This window comes from Mycteria americana, chromosome 5 (genome assembly GCF_035582795.1).
Source record: "Mycteria americana isolate JAX WOST 10 ecotype Jacksonville Zoo and Gardens chromosome 5, USCA_MyAme_1.0, whole genome shotgun sequence".
NCBI lineage: Eukaryota > Metazoa > Chordata > Aves > Ciconiiformes > Ciconiidae > Mycteria > Mycteria americana.
The window spans coordinates 48,443,880-48,466,067 of NC_134369.1; the positions used below are offsets into that span (position 1 = coordinate 48,443,880).

The window sequence follows — 22,188 nt, forward strand, 5'->3', positions numbered from 1 at the left end:
ACGTGTGAAGGCAGGCAGGAGTCCCAGAAGGTGCAGAGCATCTCTATGACTAGTGGGGCAGCAAGGGTGAAGGAGAAGATTTGATAGACCCTGCTGGCCTGCCAGTACAGGGGAACAGTGTTAGACCAGAGAAGATCTGATTCACTGAGTCTAAAGAAAAGATGCATCTTTTAGAATACAAAATTCATTTATTGCTGTGAAGTGTGAAAACCTCTTCCATTTGCTGTGTGCAAGTGAAGTCTTTTGGCCTTATGCAGAGATGCTGTGGACAAACAATAAGCCCTAAAAGCCAGCCCACATTGAATGGGACTAGCTTGACCCACTGGGGTATTAAAATGCAACGTTTACAGACAGGCCAGCCTCACTGTCTATATTACTTCAAGTTCATAGCTAGAAAGTTCTTCTAGACATCTCCCCACAGTGTACTAGGGTCACTGGAAATTAAGCACAGGTCTGTCACAGGACACTGAAACACAGGTCATCCCTGATTATTGGGACTATCAGGAATCCTTCAAAGTCCACATTACATGAACACCAAAGACGCTGGCAGCAGATTACTGAAAGGAACATAAATGTAGGCCTGTGTTTCACTTCACCCTCAAAGACACTTGAGAAACAGAGCATTTTAGGGAAACACTAGCTCATCCTTGTAGAACAGTAACCAGAAATAAACTGACCCTCTCTGCCCCACAGCCATTGGCAAGAGTCCTGATGTTGGGCCGAGAAAGAGCATTGACTGTAGAGAAAAAAAAAATCTACTACCGTGGTCTCTAAAAGAATGCAGACAGGATATCTGCCCTGCAAATGACATCAAAGAAGCAGCAAATGAAAACACCAAATTTCATTTTTTTTCTGTTTCTCCCCCCTCCTGCCCTGACTCCCTCAGCAGCTTGGTTTCTCCCCCAGCGCTGCCAAACAACTGCCTCAGATAAACATGCAATGATACTGATGGTGCTGTTGTAACCTCTGTCACAGGCATGTGGGGGACTCATACTTCCAGGGCCATGGGAATCACTAATTTGAACTGTGACCAGCTTCTTTGGCAACACCCATGGAATGACACTGGGGTGTGAAACTGGGACGGGACCACTGCGTGAGGGAAGGCCACAGAGCTGTCTCTGCAGTTGACTGATGAGCTTGAGCTCCTGCATTGAAGTTCCTGGGTTCTCCTCATGCTGTTCGTTCCCTTCCCTCAGCATCTCCCACTGTTGCCAACCTGACACTTCTCAGTGAGGTTGTGGAGCCACCTATCCTGGTGACAGTAACATTCACCCCTTTTTTCCTCATATTTGGTTGTAATAAAATATTCTTAATGGGGCAGTGGCATGCCCAGCTACCCAGAAAGGGCTGAGGCTACCACTAGAAGGCAAAATCAGTTGTGGCCTTTACTAGCAGTGACACAAAACGCTATGAAGAGAAGCTAAGCTCTGTAAGTGTGTTGGGTATTGCGGCACTGTCCTCCCTAGCCATGTTCTTGGGGCTGGTATTCACTGATTGTAGACCCACGCACACGGCCACAGCCTGCATGGCAGCCTCCTCCCCTCCCTGCCATCTTCATCCAGCTTTTGTTGCTGGCCTGCCCATGCTGAGCCAGCCTGGCAGCAGTCACCTCACGCAGATGTCCACATTGGTGGACTGGCACCTCCAGATGGGAGCAATTCAAGGCACAGACTGTGCCTGCTGCTGCGGGGAGGCATCAAGGAGGATCTTGTCATGTGCAGAGCCTCCCAGATACCATTTGTTTCCACATTCAGGTGCTGTTTAAGCTTGGACAGTGTTGGCAGTTGGAAAACCAGGCTTTGAAGGAGTCTGAGGGAACGTTCTTAAGACGAGTAGATACAGGCTGTTAGTCACACGAAGACACTGAGGTTTTTTTTGCAAAGACATGCAGAGAAAGTCTCTCCCTCTGGCCCAAGTATACCTGTTTCTGTTAAGGGCCATATCTCTGAACCAGAGATACCAAACCCACACAGCTTGACCAAACTGTTAGCCCAGAGACTTTCCAATGGGCAACTCGCAGCTCGACAGCCAAAGTCTTCAGAAACTCCTTCCGGGTGGTGGGGCGGGAGGGAAACGAGGCGGTATAGCCTTGTCCACCATGCACTTCTTCACTCCGTCCCTTTCAGCCCTGTCCTTTCTCAATACCCAGGAAAGATTAACTCCTCTCCGCGCGCCAGAGAAAGTTATTATCATTAATGAAGAATTAAAAGGGAGTGATTAATAAAGGGCCCTTATCTGACAGCGAGGAGGAGGCTGGACAATGGGAGGAAGATGGAGAAAATGAAAAACAATAAATATGAAGCGTAAAAGGAGGCGAGCACTGCTCCCACTTGTTAGATCGCAGCTGCATCTCCTGAGGGGGGAAGGCTCCAAATTGCTAATTACTGCCTCTGAAAAGACCTCGCTCTGATATGTTTTCTGCTGAAAGGTTCCCATTAATGAAGCAGCGATGATGCCGTTTCCCTTTGACTTGCCTTCAATTCCCTCCCTGAGCTTCCTCCCAAGCCGGGAACAATGAGGCCCTGGGAGCTGGCGGCTCCCACAGGCCTCTCGGAGACTAGGCCGGGGGCAGGCGAGTGAGGGGAGCCGAGCTGGCTGTGAAATATGGAGGGGGGAGATAAGGCAAAGACAGAGGAAAGAGGCTCACTCCCAGGAGCCCAGGGAAAATTTGCAGTTATTATGAAGGAGATGAGACAGATTAAAAGCCCTTGTGTTCTGTGCTGCCCTTTTATTTAGTGGCTTCATCTCCGAGATGAAAGAAGTTGGAAATGACTTTCTCTGCGTTTTGCTGCAAGAAGCTTCACGGCACATTTTTTTACTTTATTCCTCCCTTTGTCTCTTGTCCCCTTTCTGTCTCTCTCTTTTTCCTTTTAACCCCTGAAAGGTTTTGCTGAGAAGCACCACGGGACCAGGCAGAGCGTTTGCTAGGGTAGAGCAACAAACCCTCTACTCTCCCCGTCCTACCGGGCCGTACCTCTCCCGCTGCCCGCAAGAGAGGGAGCTGGGCAAAGGCGCTGCCACAATACACTGCTAGCATCCAGCCGAGCTTCCTCTCCTGCTCACCTCAGAAATGTCCCTCGCCACTGACATCTCCTCTCCCGCCTCCAGGCCCAGCAACAGTTCAGCGCTGGTGACCACAGCCTCTGGGCAGGAAAAAGAAACCTGTATGTACAAAGCCCAGTGATGGGTAACAATCCACTTGGGATAAGAGTGCTGAACGTTTTGTATCCCTAGAGCATTTAATGAGCAAAACTAGTGCTGAGAAGATGGGCCCGTTCCCATTGTCCACGCAGGGAACCTGCAAACTGCACAGAGAGTAAATAATTTGCCAGGGACACAGGATGAAGTTGAGTGCAGGCAAGGATTCAAAATTTATGGTCACTGGCCCACTTCAGAGTGAACCTTGTAAGACAGGACAGAAATACCATAAACTGCTCAAACCCAGATTAACCCAACCGCCCCGTTGTATTTCTCCAACTCCTATTCCCAGTTTTCTGGTTTTTCTCTGTACACTTCAATGCTCCATTGCTGCACCCTTTTAATTCTTGGGACTCCTGCAATTGCAAAAGCAGCTTCTGCCCTATCTTTTGCTTTTGCCCCCTCCCAGAAAATCAACCCCCCACACCAATCTGCTGCCTTTACTCAGGCCAAATGCTGCCAACATCTGTTGAAATTTGGTTTGAAGTGTTGAAAATAGCTAAAAAATTGGACAGGTGAAGTGAAATTTACACCAGTTGCAAAACAGTTTGTTGACCAACAGAAAGAGCAGACAGCTATTTGGGAAAATGAAGGGAAAACAAGAGAAATTAGAACGGGCTTCTGCTGCCGTCTCCCCAGGACATCCGAACACAGGATTTCTTGCACACAATCATTTGTCTGGTTTGTTATCCTGCCTGGAACGGCAGCCAGTACCGAGTGCTTGAGATGAAGGAGTAAGAAGCTCTGAAGTGGATGTTTACAGAATAACCTTCCCATCAGGGGAGTTTCTCTCTAACCCAGACATTTTGTAGCTGTTTTATATCCTGAAGCATGAAAAAGGATTGCAGCGGTGAAACAGGATTAGATTTTAGGAGGGATTGGCTCTCAGATCTGAGAGTAAAAAGAAACCCCCTGTATTGGAAATAGGAAACTGGGAAAACAAAATACTGTAGGCAAGTAGGGTGAGTTACTGTCACGGAAAGGGTTAAAAAGACAAAAGGGCAGAATTTTACAGAAAAATCGGCGTGGAGAAAGTAACTTACATGAAGTCAGCTATTGGGAATGGGATAAACATGATCTACGTAATGGCTGTTTTTCTTCTTTTAATATTTCTTTTCCAAGGAAATTTCTGAGAGAACTAAAAGGTAATGAAAATGTTAACATGACAGCTCAGACCGACTTATATAAAGGACTAGTCAGAGAAACGGCATGTAGAGAACTCAGTGAAGTGAAACGATGACTGTCCTGTTGGGGTGTAGGAATCAACAGCAAACTCAAGGATTTGGTTATTTTTGAAGTATCTTGACAAACTAGGGAGGGTGCCAGAGGACTGAAGAAAAGCAACTGCTGTACCAGTCTGTTGGGGGGGCAGCAGGGAGGAAGCAGTGATCTTGGCAATTATCACCCTTTCAGAGTAACTTCTGTTCCTGGTGACATGATGGAATAAACAGAGGCGGAAAAAAATGTAAAAATACAAAGGGTAAGAGATATATGAGCAATAAGCAGCAGCGTAGATTTATAGAGAACAAATCACATCAGACAAACCTGATTACTTTCTCTGATTGAATTTACAAAATTAGTGAAGAGAATGCCGTGAACATAATGTATCTGGACTTCGGCAAAGCCTTTGATACACTGCCTTGTAAAACGTTACTTGAAAAATGAACCAGTATTGGCTTGAATATGAATGCAGCCACCTGCGGGAAAAAAACCAAACCAAACAAAAACATGAAAGATGAGAAATAAAAGGGAATGCTAAGCAAAACTGGACGGTGGCAGGGTCACTCTGATGGCTGCCGGTGATGTGTAAAATGATATGAAAAGAGGTGCAAGGCTTAAGGAGAGGGGGATAACACAGAGAGGTTTAATTTAGGAGATAACTAATTTCCATCCTGATATACGCAATTAGTGTGCCAGCAGCGAAATGGAGGGGTTTGGGTACCGAGTTTATTGGCTGCCTATTAAAAAAAATAAGACAACCGAGCAACTAAAGGGTAAGCATACGGCAAGGGCTGCCCCGTTAGCAGGTAAATGATCTGTAATGGCTCCAACAGCGGCACCAACCGTAGCCTGAATCCACGGAGAAGCGATCGACACCCCCACAGGCCCGCAGCCCGGCCTGAGGGGCGGGTCTGCCGGCGGGGGGTTGGCCCGGCCGGCAGGCCGCTGCAGCCGGGCCAACCCCCCGCCGGCAGACCCGCCCCTCAGGCGGGGCGGGCGGGGAGGAAGTGGCCCGGGGAGGCCGGAAGCGCCGTTGAGGAGGGGCTGGCGGAGCGGGGCGCTGGCCGGTGAGTGGGGCCGGGGTGAGGCCCGACGGAGGGCGGTGGGTCCGTGAGGGGGGCGGTGAGGGCAGGGCTTCCCAGTGGGGCCTGGGGTTGTCCGGCAGAAGCACCGGCTTGTCCTCGGAGGAGGGAGACGGTATGGTCGGGTCCCTGAGGGCGCTCGGACTAAGGGAGGCCGCCTACGGCAGCAGGTGCTTCACCGGGACGGGGGTGCGGGCGTTTCTGAGCCTGGTAGGAGGTGGGGAGAGAAATTGCACGTCTGCAAGGCACGGGTGGAGAGAGGGAGGTTGTGAGGTGAAGGATTTGGCCAGGACTTTGATATTGGCTCCCTGACAGCCCTGAGGTGGAAGGGGTGGGATTTTTTGGCAGTAGGAGTTGGGGCTTGGTCTCATACACCCTGTTCTAAGGAGCACAGGGTCCCGCGCACCTTGTTTTGCTGTTGAAGTGATGCTGGCTTTGCAAACTACCTGTTTTACCGTTTGTTTTACTCTCAGCTTTGCTGCTTGTCTACTTTTTGGAAGACTCGATCTGTTTGCTGAGCAGGCTAACCCTTCTCTGTGGCTTACCGACACCAGGTAGCGAACTAGTTGCAGGCTCTTGTACCCTTAAGATATGTAATAGAGCATGTTGCTTCAACACAAAAGATGCAACGTTAAGGCCTTTTCAGACACAGAGCACTTGACCCAACTGCTGCAGTAGTGAGATCTCTGCTACCATGGTTAGAAGAGGGATTTAACCCTTGCAAAAGGAAGGAGCGAGCGTTAGCCCAAGAAGCGGCAGTTGTTGCGCATTGGGTTCTCCCAGGCAACTCCAAAGTAAGTGTAACTTGGTTAATGTTACGAAGCCTATAGCGTATTGTATTCTAGTGATGTGTTGGTAGCGGCATTTATGTCTGGTGCTAATTGTTGTCATTTTTAGTAGGCATTGCCAATGGATGAACTGGTGCATGACTTGGCCTCAGCCTTAGAGCAGACTTCAGAACAAAACAAGCTGGATGAGCTATGGGAAGAGATGGCCCTGAGCCCACGGCAGCAGCGGCGTCAGCTTCGCAAGAGACGGGGTCGTAAACGACGCTCAGACTTCACGCATCAGGCAGAGCATGCCTGCTGCTACAGTGAGGCCTCGGAATCAAGCTTGGACGAAGCAGTCAAGGATTGCCGTGAGGTGCTGACGGCCAATTTCAGTGACTCTGATGACATGGCAGTGGTTAAACGACACCCTGCTCTCAGTGCCACCCTGAGGAGCAAGCAACACTCGTGGCATGAGTCAGACTCCTTTACAGAGAATGCGCCCTGTCGACCCCTCAGGCGTCGACGGAAGGTCAAACGTGTGACATCAGAAGTGGCTGCCAGTCTCCAGCAAAAGCTCAGGGTGTCAGAGTGGAACTACGAGAGGGGCTGCAGGTTCAAGTCAGCCAAGAAACAGCGTCTTTCGCGCTGGAAAGAAAATGCCCCTTGGACATCATCCAGTCATGGCCTTTGTGAATCAGGAGAGAACAGGCCCTTCCTCAGCAAAGGGGGAAGGAAGGAGCGGATGGAGTGTGAAGCTGATGAACAGAAACAGGGCTCAGATGAAAACATGTCGGAATGGTGAGATCTTGGTTTCTTCCCTGTGCTAGTCAGATGGCCGCCTTGCTTGCAGCCACTTGTAAATCCTGTGCCTTGCTTTTAGAAGTTCTTATCAAAATTATTCAGTGCTGTTCTCTTTTCGAAGAGGAGAAATATCTCAGCTACTTCTAAACTGTAGATTTTTTCCAAGTCTTTCCTGTCAGCACTGTACTGATGACCCAAAACAATTCCTTGAAAAGCTGGCAAGCTGATATGTTTTTGGCTTCTGTTACGCAAGGAGCCCTCTGAAATATCTGTGGCCCTGCAGCTACAAAGTGGCATGCTTGTGGCCTGAGGTTTGGAGAGTAAATCCACTGTTGGCACTTGTGTTGCATGATTGATACAAACTGATCTCAGTTTCTTGTTTTCAGAATTTACCATAAGTAGTAATAGAGAACAGACAGATCTCCCATCGTGACCGTTAGCCCTCTGTGCAGGTACTGTGTGAACCTCAGTCAAAACATCTTATTTGCAGTTCATCTCTGCTCTGGATCTGGAATAAGGTCCTGGGAGGCTAGCTATGGGGAAAATGTAGCGAGATGATAAAGATGTTGGGGGAAACTGAATTAATACTTACAGGATGAGCCTGTGCAAACAGTGGAGTCTGGCATGGGTTCGTGTCCAGTTTTGGAGAATTTTGATGAATTTGTGGCAGAATCTCATAAAAGAGATGAAAACGAGAAGTGTAAATGTTATGGTCTGAATTTGTTTGTGTGTCATTCTTGGGAAGTTTTCCCCTTGAGTGTGACTTTTATTCTCTGTGTAGAAGGTTTGGGGTTATAAAACTGCTTCTTTACAAAGAGATTTTTCAGGTTAGAAAAGAAGCAACTGCTGAGAATCAAATGGAGATTTCTTAATGAATGGCATACAGAAAGTGAATAGGGTTGTTTATTTGCTAAGTATTGTTGTGTAAGAAGCAGCAGACATTGAGGAAACATTTAAAACAAAAGTATTATTTTTCGTGAAGCACGAGGTTTGGAGCTCTGCTGTGGGACATTTTGGAGGTCAAAAATTTAAATAAGTCCAACAGGGGGATGTGGAGCGTAGATTTATCAGGGGCTGTTAAGCATTACAACCCAGATGGAAGATCTAGCTCAGGAAGTCCTTAAATTGCTGACTGCTAGGAGCTGGAGGAATATACAGAGGAAACAGTAGGTCTGCATTTGTCATGGTCTTATATTCTTTTCTCAAGCATCCACTGTAACAGGCACTATCAGAGAGAGGACAGTGGATTTGGAAAGTATAATTGTTTGATCCAGTATAATTGTGCATATGTTAAGGTTCATTTAAGTGTTCTGGCTGTCTAGCTCCTGCGGTTTGTCAGAGTGGACAGGTGGCACTTGGTTATTGAGAGCTTATCCAATAGCTTTTCCAGCTATTGGATAATAGCTGGAAGTGCAAACTTCTCAATGGTATTTTCTGGGAGGCTGTGAAAAGCATAGGTTGTAATATATCCTCACTGTCCTGATCCAGGGGGCCACTATTGCATTTTTACTAAATCAGTGTGGTTTGTATGTAACCCTTATAGGGTGGAAGTAGCAAAAAATTGGTCATTATTTTTCCTTAAAAAGTGGCTATTGTTTGCTTAAAAAGTGGGTGCAAAGTGGGCCTTTTCAGGAGACTAGAGGATGCCTTTTTGCTAAGAGTTGTTAAAAGTACTTTTATCTTTTCAGAGCTATTTGCTGGTAGTCCAGGAAAGGGAATGTGTTGAGTAGCCCCTCAATGTTGTATGTCAGTGCTGATGGACTGAGAGATACCCTTACTTGATGTGGCAGTGATGGACAGTGTTCCTTGGGGTTTTTTTTCCACCAGTCAGAGTCTGTTCCATCATGTCAAACTTGAAATTAAACCAGCAGGCTTTCATCCAGCCTTTATTTGTGCCAGCCTTTGAAAGAATAAATAAACAGCTTTGTCTGGACTGTTACTTGAGGGCCATGCTGGAAGATTGCTTTGTTCTGTCTCAGTTGTCCCTTGCTCTTAAACTAATTATTGTGCAAGTGTCTGCATCAAATGACATTTACCATCTGCTGCCAAATCCTTGGGATTCTCTTTGGAAATCCAGGGGTTGGAATATTTGACCTCTCTAACACCACATGTGTGATCTGTGCTATGACTCACTAGGGAGGGTCAAAGTTGGAGAGAAAAATACATACAGCCCTCTTCACTGCAGAGTATCCCTCTCGGCAGTGAAGGATCACGCTTTGGTCTCTGCTGCTCTAAATATAGCACTTTGCTGCTAGCAGCAGAGTGAAACTGGCTGTGCTTACCTCACTCTCCCACTCTGCTCTAGCTGTTTTTTTCTGGTGCCATAAGAGAAGTACTTTGCACAGATGTATAACAAGGCCATATCCTGAGGAAGGGAGGAGAAAATTGGATGCCTAGGAGAGGTAACGGTATGGTTGTCATCACAAGCTGATGGGAGGGAAAGTGACTGATACAACTTGTGGGACTTGGAAGCAGTCTGTGGTGATCTGGTGATTTAGGAAACACTTTGATACTGAATTGGTCCCGCTACTGTTCACTCTTCTAGCAGTAGGGCATGTCACAAACTAATGTGTTTTTAGGCAAACTAAGTTGTATACTCAGAACTGATTTTTTTTTTTCCACTTTCTTTTTCCTTCCCTCCACTGACATTTGCTTTTCTTTGTTATGTAGGAATGAATCTCTGTAAATGCTAAAATATCCAGCATTTTCTCTAGTTCTGGAAGGCTCCTTATCCTAAGTCAGACCAAAACCGTACTGTATTCAGTAGATGAACTCCCATTCACTGAGAAAGCTTTGGATCCTTAATGAAGAGGTAGTTTTTACAGTTTGCTTGTGGGACTGCACCCAGTCTTGTCCTGGAGGAAGACGTGCTGCAGTACTGTGATTCAAAGTGTGTGTGAAATGAAATCTTTGAAATTGTTTGCCAAACATGGCAAGAGATGAACACAAATTGAGAGAAGGAAGGATGTGCAGGAACATGATGAGGGAACGATGATGGTTCTAAATTGGGTAATGACATGACTCAAAGTTTGATTTATAAATGATTGTGGAAACAGAGGAAGCAAGTGGTCTTAGTTTAAGTAGCCATTTGTATATTTGTACAAAGGTGACAATTAACTGCTAAGGCTGTTAGAAGTAACATGCTCTTCTGTCCCTTAATGCTTTGAGATTCCTTGCAGCCATAATAAAGCAAAGGCAAATTATATATTGAGTGCTGAAGTTCTTTCTCTTGTTGGCCTAAGCTGAGTACTCCCAGAATGGTCTGGGTTTGGCTTGGGGGCAGAACAAACCATAGTACAAGAGCTGTCTGAAAAATCACTTTGAATGATGTGCTTACTAGTGAGAGATGTGCAGTTTGTCTAATCTACTCTCAAGTGCCATAACTCTTCACAAGACTTTTTCAAACTGGGGCTTATACTGGCTCACCAATGCTGTGTGACTTCACTGGCTTGATGCTGATGTGTTTGTTGTGGTTTAACCCATATGGGCAGCTCAGCCCCACACAGCGACTCTTGCACTCCCTCACAGTGGGATGAGGGAGAGAACTGGAAGAGCAAAAGTGAGAAAACTCATGGGTTGACATAAAGTCAGTTTAATAGGTAAAGCAAAAGCTGTGTGCGCAAACAAAGCAAAATAAGGAATTCATTCACTACTTCCCATCGGCAGGCAGATGTTTAGCTGTTTCCAGGAAAGCAGGGCTCCATCACACATAACAGTTACTTGGGAAGACAAATGCTATAACTCCAAATGTCCCCTCTTCCTCCTTCTTTCCCCAGCTTTTATTGCTGAGCATGACATTGTATGGAATATCCCTTTGGTCAGTTGGGGTCAGCTGTCCCAGCCGTGTCCCCTCCCAACTTCTTGTGCACCCCCAGCCTACTCGCTGGCAGGGCAGTGTGAAACAGAGATGGCCTTGGCACTGTTTAAGCACTGTTCAGCAATAACTAAAACATCAGTGTGTTATCAACACTGTTTTGGTCACAAATCCAAAACATAGCACCACAGAGCTACTATGAGGAAAATTTAACTCTATCCCAGCCAAAACCAGTACAGTATTCTGGTCTGGGAGTGTAACCAGTGCTCATCCTGAGTGTGCAGTACAGTCACTTTAGCCTGTGGAAGGGAGCTGTTTCGATGACAGCCTGCAGTGGCAGTCAAGAGCCTGGCTAAGCTGATGAATTGGAGGCCAGTCTCTCCGTAAAGAGAAAATTCCTCTCTCTTGGAAGGCAAGTGACAAAGACAGAGTGTTCAGCTTCCCCTCCTTCTCCAGCCCAGCCTGACCTTCTGCAGCCCCTCTGTGCCTCTTGTTTTCTTATTTTTATAGAAAATCAATATCCCTCCTGACACAAACAATAGCTCAGGCGAAAGAATAAATGGGGGAAACCTGAGATCTCTGTCCATCACCTCTCACTTTAACTCCCCCAAACTATTTAATTATAAGCATGCTTTGCTCCAGGTGTTTGTGACAGTGAAATTGCTAAATGAGGACCATTTTAACCAAAGATTGGGTGATCAATAACACTCTATAGCAGTAGCTTGTTGGATCAATAGCATTCATTATTTCATGGTTAAGGTAAGTAGCCTCCTTTGCAAGTGGAGGTCATTAATCAGTGCTTACTGGACCTGCAGAAAGGCTCGTGTAGGAGTCTAGTTTGTGTTCAGCCCTGAAGTGTAAAAGGGGTGGTGAAGAGGGTGAGATCTTTGAAAGTTTGTTCCAGTAAAGCACTGGCAGTAATGCGTATCTATAAGGAACTAAAGAGCTCTCAGTACAACAGGATGCTTAAAGTACTGTTAATATGATCTGGAATCTTGACTTAATGCTTTTTCCTTTCTCAGGCACCTTTCCTCTGAGGATGCTAAAACCCTTATGAAGCAGTCAATCCTCGCATCTGCTGCTTGTGAGGACTATTAATCCAGGCTTTCAAAAGGGAAAGCAGACACGCTAAGAGATTTGCCCAGGGTCATACAGTGAGTTGGTAGGAGAGCTAGGAATGAAACGAATGACTCGTGGTTCTCAGTCCTTGGCCTTAATTGCTATGGTGTATATGTGGGAGGGTGAATGGATGGCCAAACTTTGTAATGGATTGATTTGGAATTTGATATTAACTTACATACTGAAATGTGGGAATGATGTACAGACTGTTCATCCTTTAAGTTTAAATGGCCTTTGTACAATGGTGAAGGTGCAGAGTTTGTAGATATCCAGCATGATGGGTTGATATGGCTACTAGAGTGCATTTTCTAAGAGCAATAATATGCTCACAAAATGGGGTTTTGTTATGTGCCTGCAATTCTTTGGGGGGACACATCTTGTGATCCCTCATCCTTCAGCCTTTTGGATTGAGGGGTCCCCAGTTGATACTGGTGTCTAGTATGATCCAATTTCCCTGGAAAAGAGGGACCCAGAGATGCTTTCTAAGAGCATGCCCTGATCAGAGATTGATTCTAGTGCTGAGTTATACCTGATGTTCGCATCTAAGGCCTTAGCACTAAGGGTGTGTGCAGTAAGTAGTTTGTGCTTGTTCAAATATCTCTCAGCGAAATCGGGGGAAGTATTGCCCGAAGTGTCCAAGGATTGATTTAATATCAGCATTAAAGCCATCAGATGCTTGGGAATGACCTGAGCATGTACTTCTGCTACAAATACTCATCCAGCTTTACAGTCAATTAACAGCTTTCTACACATTAATTTCTAGTTTAATTCTTTGGTTCAAGAATTAAGTCTTCTGTAACTGCTTCAGCAAATGCAAAGCGTGCTGTAACAAGGTTGCATTCAGCAGCAGCAAGTCATGCAGTGCTAAGGTATTTAGCTGAAGAGTTGTGAATGTACCAGCTGCTCTTCCCTCCAAATAAAATAAAAGTTGCCGTAGATTGAAGGGGGGTTTATGTACCCGTATAACATTTTTGAGAAAGAGGAATCTGAAGTAGAAAACTTCAGAGGGTTTTCAGTAGCTGTTAAGTGACCCAAGGACAGAGTTTTTAACTGCACTTAATTTCCTAGTGAGTATTCCAGACAATGTCATAGTTAGCTTATTAACTCTAGTACCCGAGGCAAATGCCATTGTATTAATTACTTTTTGATAACTTAGAACTAGACTAGATACAGGATTCTACTCTTTTTCAAATGATGCAGTATTGCTAGGTTTTAACAGAAAGCAATTATGTCCTGTGCTAGGGCTAGCCACGTGTCTGAAATACAGTTTCTGTGAGATGTGTAAAGCATTTTGGGCTCAGATAAGCTAGTAAAATGTAATAAAGTGGGTTTTGTTTTATATCTGCTGCAACTGTAACAATGGGGTTTTTTTGTTTGTTTTTGTTCCAGTGAAACCAGCAGTGTATGCAGCAGCAGTGATACTGGCCTGTTTACCAATGATGAGGGCCGCCAAGGTAACAACTGTCCTGTGATTTTGCTCATGTGCTGCTGGGGAATTTCTCTTGCTTTCTTTAAAAATACAAAGAAAGATCTATGTTTGAGGAGGGACAGAGAGGGACGTATGGGAGAAAGGCCAGTGGCTGGGAGGGGTTAGAAGTTAAGAAATGAGCTCAGGGCTACAAAGGTGTGATTTTGATAACAGTACACTCTTCCTGCTGAAATACTTTGTATATCAGACCTATAACATTTGAAATATAAGAAGCCATAAGAAATGAAATCTTATATGAAATATAAGATTCCATAATAATATGTTATTATGGAAAGGCACGGAAATACAAGAGGAGTTTTAGAGCTCTCCATAATGAAAGAGCAGAGCTTATGATTTGTTTCTATAGGTGTTTTAATTGTTGTCTACATACCATTAGTGCCTGAATCTGTTTTAGTTGTTTTCTCTATGGGCAGGAAGAGATGATGTGAAAAAAAATCAGTTAGTACTGACAAGTAACCTAATGGACTGTGCTAAGAAGACAAAAGTAATATGTGATAGGTTTTATTTCTTTAAATACACGCTTCTCCCTTGCTCTTGTGTGCATTGGTTGAGCCTAGTATTTTCAATGTCTGTTGTAGAAATGGTTTCTTAGGAGGTTTGAGTGTGGAGTGTAATCTGGTTTTATTTATCAGTGACAGCATAGTGTCTGGTTTATGGGGGATATGGCAGAAGTAAGTGTGAAAGAGGTTGTAGTACGCACATAGGCACTCAGGACTATTATATTTGGAGTAGGTGGAATGTGACCCTAGAGACCTGTAATTCCATGCAGCTTCTGCTGGTGTGCACTCTGATTCTGTCACATTTCATAAGTTAAGATTTGGATGAGATCGCTTCTGGGAATATATGAGTGCTAAAGGAAGCAGTATCAGTAACTCAGTAGGAAACACTGCTTCCACTAGCTTGTTACTGACCCAGGTATCTCTGTGTGAGGCAACACGATGATAGCAAATATGCTTATGTGTTTTCTGATGATATGTTAGGCTGTAGGGCTGATCTGTTGTGATCTTAGGTGGCTTAGAGTAGGGATTTCAAGTATCAGCTTTGACCTTTGCTGAAAAATAACAGTTTCCAGCCTCCCATCCTTCAAAAGTAACAGAAAAGTCAAATCTTTTGTCCTCTCTCTTTACCGATGACTGTTCTGGGGGAGCTGAAATTAGTGAGCACTTGCATATCAGATGATGAAGCAGGATGGTGACTGAAGTGTTGAATTTTTACTTCATCACCTGAAGCAAGATTATTGTAGACTGGATAAGTATATATATACACTTGTATATGCTTGCCCTATATACTTGCCCTGGTTTTATACCCTGTTTTAGGCATTAACTTTTGGCTGCTACTAGAAGTAGGATACCCAGTATACAAAAGCATGTAGAATATACTACTTAAATAAATTAATAAAATCCAATTACAGCCTTCCCTGTCCAGGTACTAGAAGAGATTTGATTGTAGTCATCAGGCCTCTGTCTGTTCAAACAGTTTATACTATAATAGCTTTCTGGCCAAGATGTTTTAGCTTACAGTTATGTGAAAAAGGGTTAAAAAATGTTGTTGCTTTCCTGAATGTTGCTAACCTGAATGTTATTTAACTTTCAGGTTAAATAAGAAACATCTCCCTTTCCTTTTTTTAGACAATTTCTAGTCATAAAATAAATAATAAACAGCTCTCCACTTCAGTGAGATGGAGAGAACACAAAACTTTTTTTTTGTCACAGATCATCATCTTAGAAATAATTTTCTAGTACAATTCCAAACTGAATAATGGGAAATCTAAGATAGCAGTGTACTTAAATTGAATGTAGTTCCCCCCCCCCCCCTTCTTTTGAGGTCATGTCACATAATATTTATACTGTTGCTGATTACATAGGTTGTCTTTGCAATTCCAGCTACCAGTGCACTTCTGTGAGCAGAGAATGGTCCTAGTTTATAATTTGATTGTAAGGTTGGGTTTTTTTTTTGTTTGTTTTTTTTTTTGTTTTCTTTTTGTTTTTTTTTTTGTTTTTTTGGTTTTTTTTGTTTTTTTTTGTTGTGAGGTGGTTTTGGTTGTGTTTTTGTGGGGTTTTTTTTGTTTGTTTTTTTAAAATACATTGGGATCTCTCATGGTGAAAGTTACTGCGGTATAAGCATATGATCCTGATTGTTAAAGTTGGTCTTGTGAAAGTAGTGATTTGAGATATGACAGTACACTATGCTCATAGATCCAAAACTGTAGGGGCATTTTTGCACAAATTATGATCACTTAGAAGAAATATCCAACATTACTTAATTTTAATTTACTATAAGGTGGGTAGGGATATTCATATTTTAAAATATATTTGTCACAAGCATGCTAAGTCAACTGACATATCACAGAAATAAAAAGCAATGTCAGAGCTTTGGGATGAAGTGTTCTTGCTGTCCTACCTGTTGGTGATTGGAGTTGGTTTTGGCTGTTGCTTCTTCTGTTATGTGCAAGATTGCAGCATTCTTACTAGGATAAGTTTTTTTTTCTTGGTTGTTTTTGTGTGGGGTTTTTTTTTTTTGGTCTGGCAAGATGTGTGGGTAGGCATAACAGACTTCAGTCAGGAATAATGTAACTTGGTGAGGAAAGGACAGTAAGTGGGGATGCTTGAGTTGAGACTTAATGGTAGGCAAATGAGAGTTTTCCCTAAGTCAGGTGTGTTAGTTTTTTAAGGCAAGGTGAAGTACCTTGCAATTACATTGGACTGTTTGTTAGTTGGGCTACTGAAAAGCTCAGTGTGTCAGATTCTTTGCCCTCTTCCTTTTTTCTTACGCTGCTCACATGCTACTGCACTCAGGGGGTTTCTGGCCAGGCAGGTTTACCATGAATGGTGTCTGATGTAGACTGCAACTGCATTAAGTACAATGATCCTGCTTTGTGGAGACTTTGGTCGTGACTTCTGTTGCTGCTGCTCTGGTTTTGCAGAGGGTTTGTAGTTCTGACAGGTTCTAAGAAATTTTGATTGAGACAGACTCACAGCATGGTTAGTACTTACACTCAGAGTGACCATTTCTAATAGTTGTGTGTTTTCCTCTTAGCTGCTGTCTTAGGGGACTAGGGATCCTTCTCATCAGTGAGTACGCTCCTTTTGCTTCCTCTGTGAGCCTGGTCTTCTCCTGTTGTGAAGTCTCTCCTGTGACAGCCTGTAACGTGTGCCAAATGATTGGCCTCTACCTCTGTCACAGTAATTACTTCAGAGAAAGAGTTGTGCATAAGACATCACACAACATTGAACTCAGGTTGATGAGATGCAGTTGCAACAGAGTGCTAAAGCTGCCCCAGGCAGGTCTATGAAGAGGGCTTTGTTCTATAGGGAAATTCTGTAGACTGATGAGTTGGATAGTTTAAAGCATTTAGCGAGGCCCCATAGTTGCTGCAGATCATTGAAACAGAATACAAATATAAGGCTCTTCAGGAAGGAATTCCTAATGAGACTTCAGCTGTTTCACATCCAGAAATGCATACCTGTGGTATTTTTTGGGACTGTCACAGGGCACATTGATGTTACTTGTGGCTAATTCCATCCTATTTCTTTAGGAGATGATGAGCAAAGTGATTGGTTTTATGAAGGAGAATGTGTTCCAGGATTCACTGTCCCCAACCTTCTTCCCAAGTGGGGAGCTGACCACCGATCTGAAGTGGAGCGGATTGACTCGGGCCTGGACAAGCTCTCAGATTCCACGTTCCTTTTGCCCTCGCGGCCAGCTCAGAGAGGTGAGGTGCATAAGGAATGCCATGTGTTTGAGAACTTTTGATGTGATGGCAAGAGTAGATTCTGTTCATAGGTGCTGCAATTTAAACTAATGTTAGTGATCTGCTTTTTTAATGATCCAATTAAAAATAGCTGCACTACTGGAGAGGATACTAAAATACTCATACCAGCTGCTCACATTCTTGAGTCTTCTTTTTTTAAATACAGATTTTATTTGATTTGTGAATAAAATGGCATATCTACCTCTTGCAGATTGAGAAACAAGAGACAGAGGATCTGATTTGACAACTGAATTAACTGTTTTTCCTGGTGGTTTTGTCAGGAAGAATCTTCTGTATTCGTTGCTCAGTTTTTCTGGGTTTGGTTTTCAGGATTTCATGCTCGCCTGAATCGCCTTCCAGGAGCTGCTGCCCGTTGTCTCCGAAAAGGTCGGAGGAGGCTTGTTGGCAAGGTATTCCCTTTTGCAGCATAATAATTTTGTATTTCCAGTGCTGATTAGTCCTGAAGTACTATTCTAAGATATCATGTGAATTGTCTTCCACAGAAAGGGGCCCTGTACATTTTTTGTTTCATGTATTGTTTGATTTGTTTAACTGCTTTGACTGTCAGAAGTTGATTGAGTGACTAAGTGGATTTTAAGGCAGGTTTGGAGTGGCAAAGACAGTTGATCAGTGCTAAAAGCAGTATGAAAGGAGGTCTGAAGATGAATGACAGGGAGCATAAATATCAAGAAGATTTAGACAGAATGTAGGGGAAAATGATGATGGCATGAGACTTGTGCATGCTCATAATCTGAGACTACAAGGGCAGAGAGGTGACTCAAAGGTGAAGGAAGGCCAAATTTTAGATAGGGAAGCAGACTGATATGAATGGCAGCAAAGGAAGGTGGTTTTAGCAGTTGCATTTTTAGTGGGGAGGCAGAAGAATAAAAGGGTATATGCAGTAATGCAGACAAAGTTACCCAAAGCCATTGACTAGGTTTATTATATATAGGGCAAACAACAAACAAGATCATAGAATTATAGAATTATAGAATCACAGAATGCTTTGGATTGGAAGGGACCTTTACAGGTCATCTAGTCCAACCCCCCTGCAAGAGCAGGGACATCTTCAACTAGATCAGGTTGCTCAGAGCCTTGCCCTTGAATGTTTCCAGGGATGGGGCCTCCACTACCACTCTGGGCAACCTGTTCCAGTGCCTCACCACCCTCATTGTAAAAAATTTCTTTCTTAAATCCAGTCTAAATCTGCCTTTCCTTAGTTTAAAACCATTGCTCCTTGTCCTGTCACAAGAGACAAGGAGCAGCACAACAGGACTAAAATGTTAGTCCTGTTTCTAAAGGAATAAGCAATACTTTGCAGATGCCTGTCTAAAAGAGGGAGAGATACACCTGGTTGGGTCTGGATCTTGGAGTGTTGAATGCTGCTGTCTATCGTAAAAGATGTGTCTGAGAAAGGAGGTGTTGGCTGTGTTTGGCTTTACTTTTATTTGGATGTGCTCTGTGCTTTTGAAAATATTGGCATATATTCTGAGCTGACTGGCTTTAGAGAGTCTGTTAACAAGGTGTGTTAGAGGGGCCTGGAGTCTAGAGGAGTGCAACTTCTTCCTTCTGTTCAGTCACACTTGAAAGATCCTTGTTTGCCCCTTCTTTCTTCCACTCACCTTGCTTAGTTGTAATCAGCGTTTAAAATATGAATCCTCAGCTCACAAAAGACTGGCTTTGGGTAGGGTTCCTCAGGCCACCTGCAAGTGGCTGGGCCTGTTGGCAGCACCTCTAATGATCCAAATGAGAAGGATAATATTTACTTGTTTAATTCATCTTCATCACCTTAAAGGGATCTTTGTCATTTGCAGCGGAGGTCACTGCTCCCCCTTCCCCATCTCTCTCTAAATTGTAATCATAAATAATGAGTTTCATTCAGAGCTCCCCGCCAGCGAGCTGCTAATTACCAAAAGTACGGCTTGTAATTTACACAGTAATAAACCGTAAATTTAAACATTACGGCACTTTAAGTTAATAATTTTCCTGCTGTAACAAATAGCACATCTTGCACCCCGGCTGCTACAACTCCCCCCAAACTTTGAGTGTGTTTTGCCTATGTACCTGGCACAAACTGTGAAGAATCTTAGCTGTGAAAGCCTTTTACCCTCATCTTCAGACCCTTACTGCAAAGTATATTTCTTTCTTGGAGGTAGTTGCAATGCAGATATGAACAGCTCGTGCTTCAGGCTGTGTGTGTACGTGTATGTCAGCATCAAGCACGTGCACAGGGCAGTGGCTTGCAGGGAGAAACATGCTCCCAGAGCAAGTTCTTTCTCCTAGGATCTATCTTTTATTTAGCTGCTAGAGATCCTGCTGCTGAATTGCTGCTTTCAGAAAGGGCAAAAGCTTCCTGCATATTCCTTGTTTCATTCACCTGTGCTTGGTGAATCCTCATTGTTAGTGGGACAGTGTGGTGTTCTGTCTTGCGGCCTGTTTCTGGCCCAGCTGACCCCAGCAACCTGGAAATAAGCACTTCTCAGCCATTTCCCCTGTTCTTAACTGCATTCTTGTGCTGCATACTTTGGACTGGTCCAGTCCTTGGTGTGCCCCAGTGCAAGCAAATATTGTCACTAAAATAATAAAAAACAAGCCCCACAAATAAAGCTGAATGATTTTCTGCCATTCTAATTAGTTAAATCAGCTCAGTTGAGGTTCTAAAAGGAGAGGGTGAATATGTTTAGCTGAGAGTGGGCTGGGAAGGAAAGAATGTGGCCCAGGGGAGTAAGATCTGTTCTTATTGGCAGCAGCGAACTATTATGTCTGCTCGCTGTGCGAGAGTCTGCAACCTTTCACTTGTCTTTGTGTTTCAGGAGACCTCCATGAGCACTCTGGGCACCGAGAGGCTAGGTCATATTGTTAGTGATCCGCGCCAGAAAGAGTAAGGTCCTTAACAGCTGTTGTGTAGAACTTTGGGAGGGGAGGAAGAACTATAGGGTCCTCTTCCCTCCTGGGACTGAAGGGAATGAAAAACTGGGTGGTAACTTAAGCATGCAGTGACCTGTGGAATGGGAGACAGTCCTCTACTGACGGCTTCTCCGTTTTCTTATTTGCAATTGCTGACTTCCCTTTTGTTTATAAGGCTGCCCCAGTGTGTGGACACTGCTCAAATGCCCTTTTGGTTACAGTCAGTTTTTTCTTTCCCCCTCCGTTATAATGTGCCATTGCAATAACTGCAGAGCTTGTGCACAGCATGAGAAGACTGAACTCTATATGTTAGTTATTTAAAAAGCTTCTGTGTGGAGTCACACTATGGGCGCAGACTACAGAAATTATGCTGACAAGGCAGCTGCGAAATTGCTTTCTCTTTCTTTGGTGTTCTGTCTCCTTCCCCAATTAGTGTATTTAAATTGTAGTCAGCACCGGAAATAGTCATGGTGCCTATCCTTTGTCCTCCCTCTAATGCTATTATGTTGGGCAAAGGATAGGTAATGGTGGCACCTCTTGACTGTAGTGCAGTGGGTCCAGCCTTCACCAGCTGTTGGTATCCAGTTTTCTTCCTTGGTTCTGAAATTAATTGTTTTTAATATGAGTCCTGCTGATGTTTAATCTTTCTCTTTCTCCCTCCATCTTTGTTCTTCCCTTTGCCTTCTCTGCTTACCCCCAACCCTCCTTTTCACCATGCCCCCCCGCCGTGTTTGCTCCTTCCTTGGCATTGCTCCCACCTGTCCTTCTGACTCTGCCTCCTTCCAGTTTTTGGTTACCATCCATGGGGAAGAGAGATCGCAACCAGGTAAGCTGACTCTGCTCTATCTTTTTTATTTTCTTGGTTTCCTTCTCTCTAGAAAGAACCAAGTGCCGGCTTCTGATTTCCCACACACTGTGGCCTGTGCACATGAGGTAAGGCAGCCCTGTCCCTTCTCATTTTGGTAACTGATGTCTTCTGGGCTTTGAACACAACCCATGTCTGTGGTATTATATTGTCTATTTAAACCGAATAGCTCAGGAACTCCTTTTGTTTATCTCCCTGTTTCAGGTTAGTGTAGGCCTTCCTCTCTGACAGTGAGTGGGAGGGAAAATGCCTCTTGGCAGGAGGAACTTTGGCCTCTCAAAATTCCATCAGAATTGGAACATTTTTCTCATTTAAATGCTTTGTTTTGTCTTGTTTGGCTCGGGCTTCTACCTGGTAGTCTCATCAACAGAGAAGGGAAAAAAATGGTGAGCTGATTGTAGTTAAATAGCACCCATAACAGGAAAATGCAAGAGGTGATAAGCAAGAGAAATAGTCGTTCTTTTAACTGAAACTCTTGTGTATGCACTTTTAATATTCTTCAGTAGGTCTTTCATAGCTTCAGTGTTAGGAGGCTTTTTTACTTAAGATATAAGAGCTGAGATTCTTGATAGCAGAAAGCAAAAAGGATCTTCCTTTTGAGCAGTCGTGTTGTAACAGTGTTTCTAGCTGTGCATGCTCCCTTCTGTTCCTTTGCGACTTGGTTTTTGGTTGGTGAGCAGTAGGATTGAAATCTGTTTTACCCTTCAGGTGACTAAAAATACATATATGGCAAGAAATATTTTTCAGGCCTTTATGCAATTGTGTATTTTCTGTTAATGAGAACATTTCACATGCCACTTTTATATTGCTAAAGATAAGAATGTTAACTACATAAGCTTTAAAATGACCAAAATAAATTACTTCTGTTTTTCTTAAATGAACTTGAATCAGCTACAGAGGGTTACTGGTGATTCTCCCCTACTGTGCAGCTGCAGTGTTAGTTCACTGACAGTAAACTAACAGTCCAACTTAAGGAGGAGCTCCCTGATAGCAAGCAGCTTTGTGGTGTGTAGTGCCCCTTCTTTCTCAGAAAAGTTGAAGGCTGAGTTCTAGAGTTGGAGATAGCTTTTACGACGAGTCCTGCTACAGATGTGGATTATTCATGTGTCCTTATTTAAAAATGCATCAGTAATCCTAGTAATACAAGAAAAGTGTTCTGGAGATTGGTGTA

At 43.9% G+C, this 22,188-nt stretch overlaps 1 protein-coding gene across 9 annotated transcripts in view; it reads left to right on the plus strand.

Moving 5' to 3' along the window:
* The first annotated feature begins 5,396 nt into the window (after window positions 1-5,396).
* The window catches only part of GPATCH2L (G-patch domain containing 2 like), an 88,569-nt gene continuing 71,777 nt past the window's right edge, over window positions 5,397-22,188 (plus strand). For 3 of the 9 annotated variants that reach the window (XM_075503297.1, XM_075503288.1, XM_075503295.1), the window contains exons 1-8: window positions 5,440-5,486; window positions 5,975-6,295; window positions 6,399-7,069; window positions 13,395-13,459; window positions 17,030-17,206; window positions 17,576-17,655; window positions 20,059-20,126; window positions 21,031-21,085. In XM_075503297.1, the coding sequence (XP_075359412.1) occupies window positions 6,411-7,069; window positions 13,395-13,459; window positions 17,030-17,206; window positions 17,576-17,655; window positions 20,059-20,126; window positions 21,031-21,085 (1,104 nt within the window). In that variant the 5' untranslated portion in view covers window positions 5,440-5,486; window positions 5,975-6,295; window positions 6,399-6,410. Of the gene's footprint in view, window positions 5,487-5,974; window positions 6,296-6,398; window positions 7,070-13,394; window positions 13,460-17,029; window positions 17,207-17,575; window positions 17,656-20,058; window positions 20,127-20,938; window positions 20,979-21,030; window positions 21,086-22,188 lie in introns of all 9 variants that reach the window. The other 6 variants (XM_075503293.1, XM_075503289.1, XM_075503291.1 and 3 more) reach the window with 6 other exon arrangements.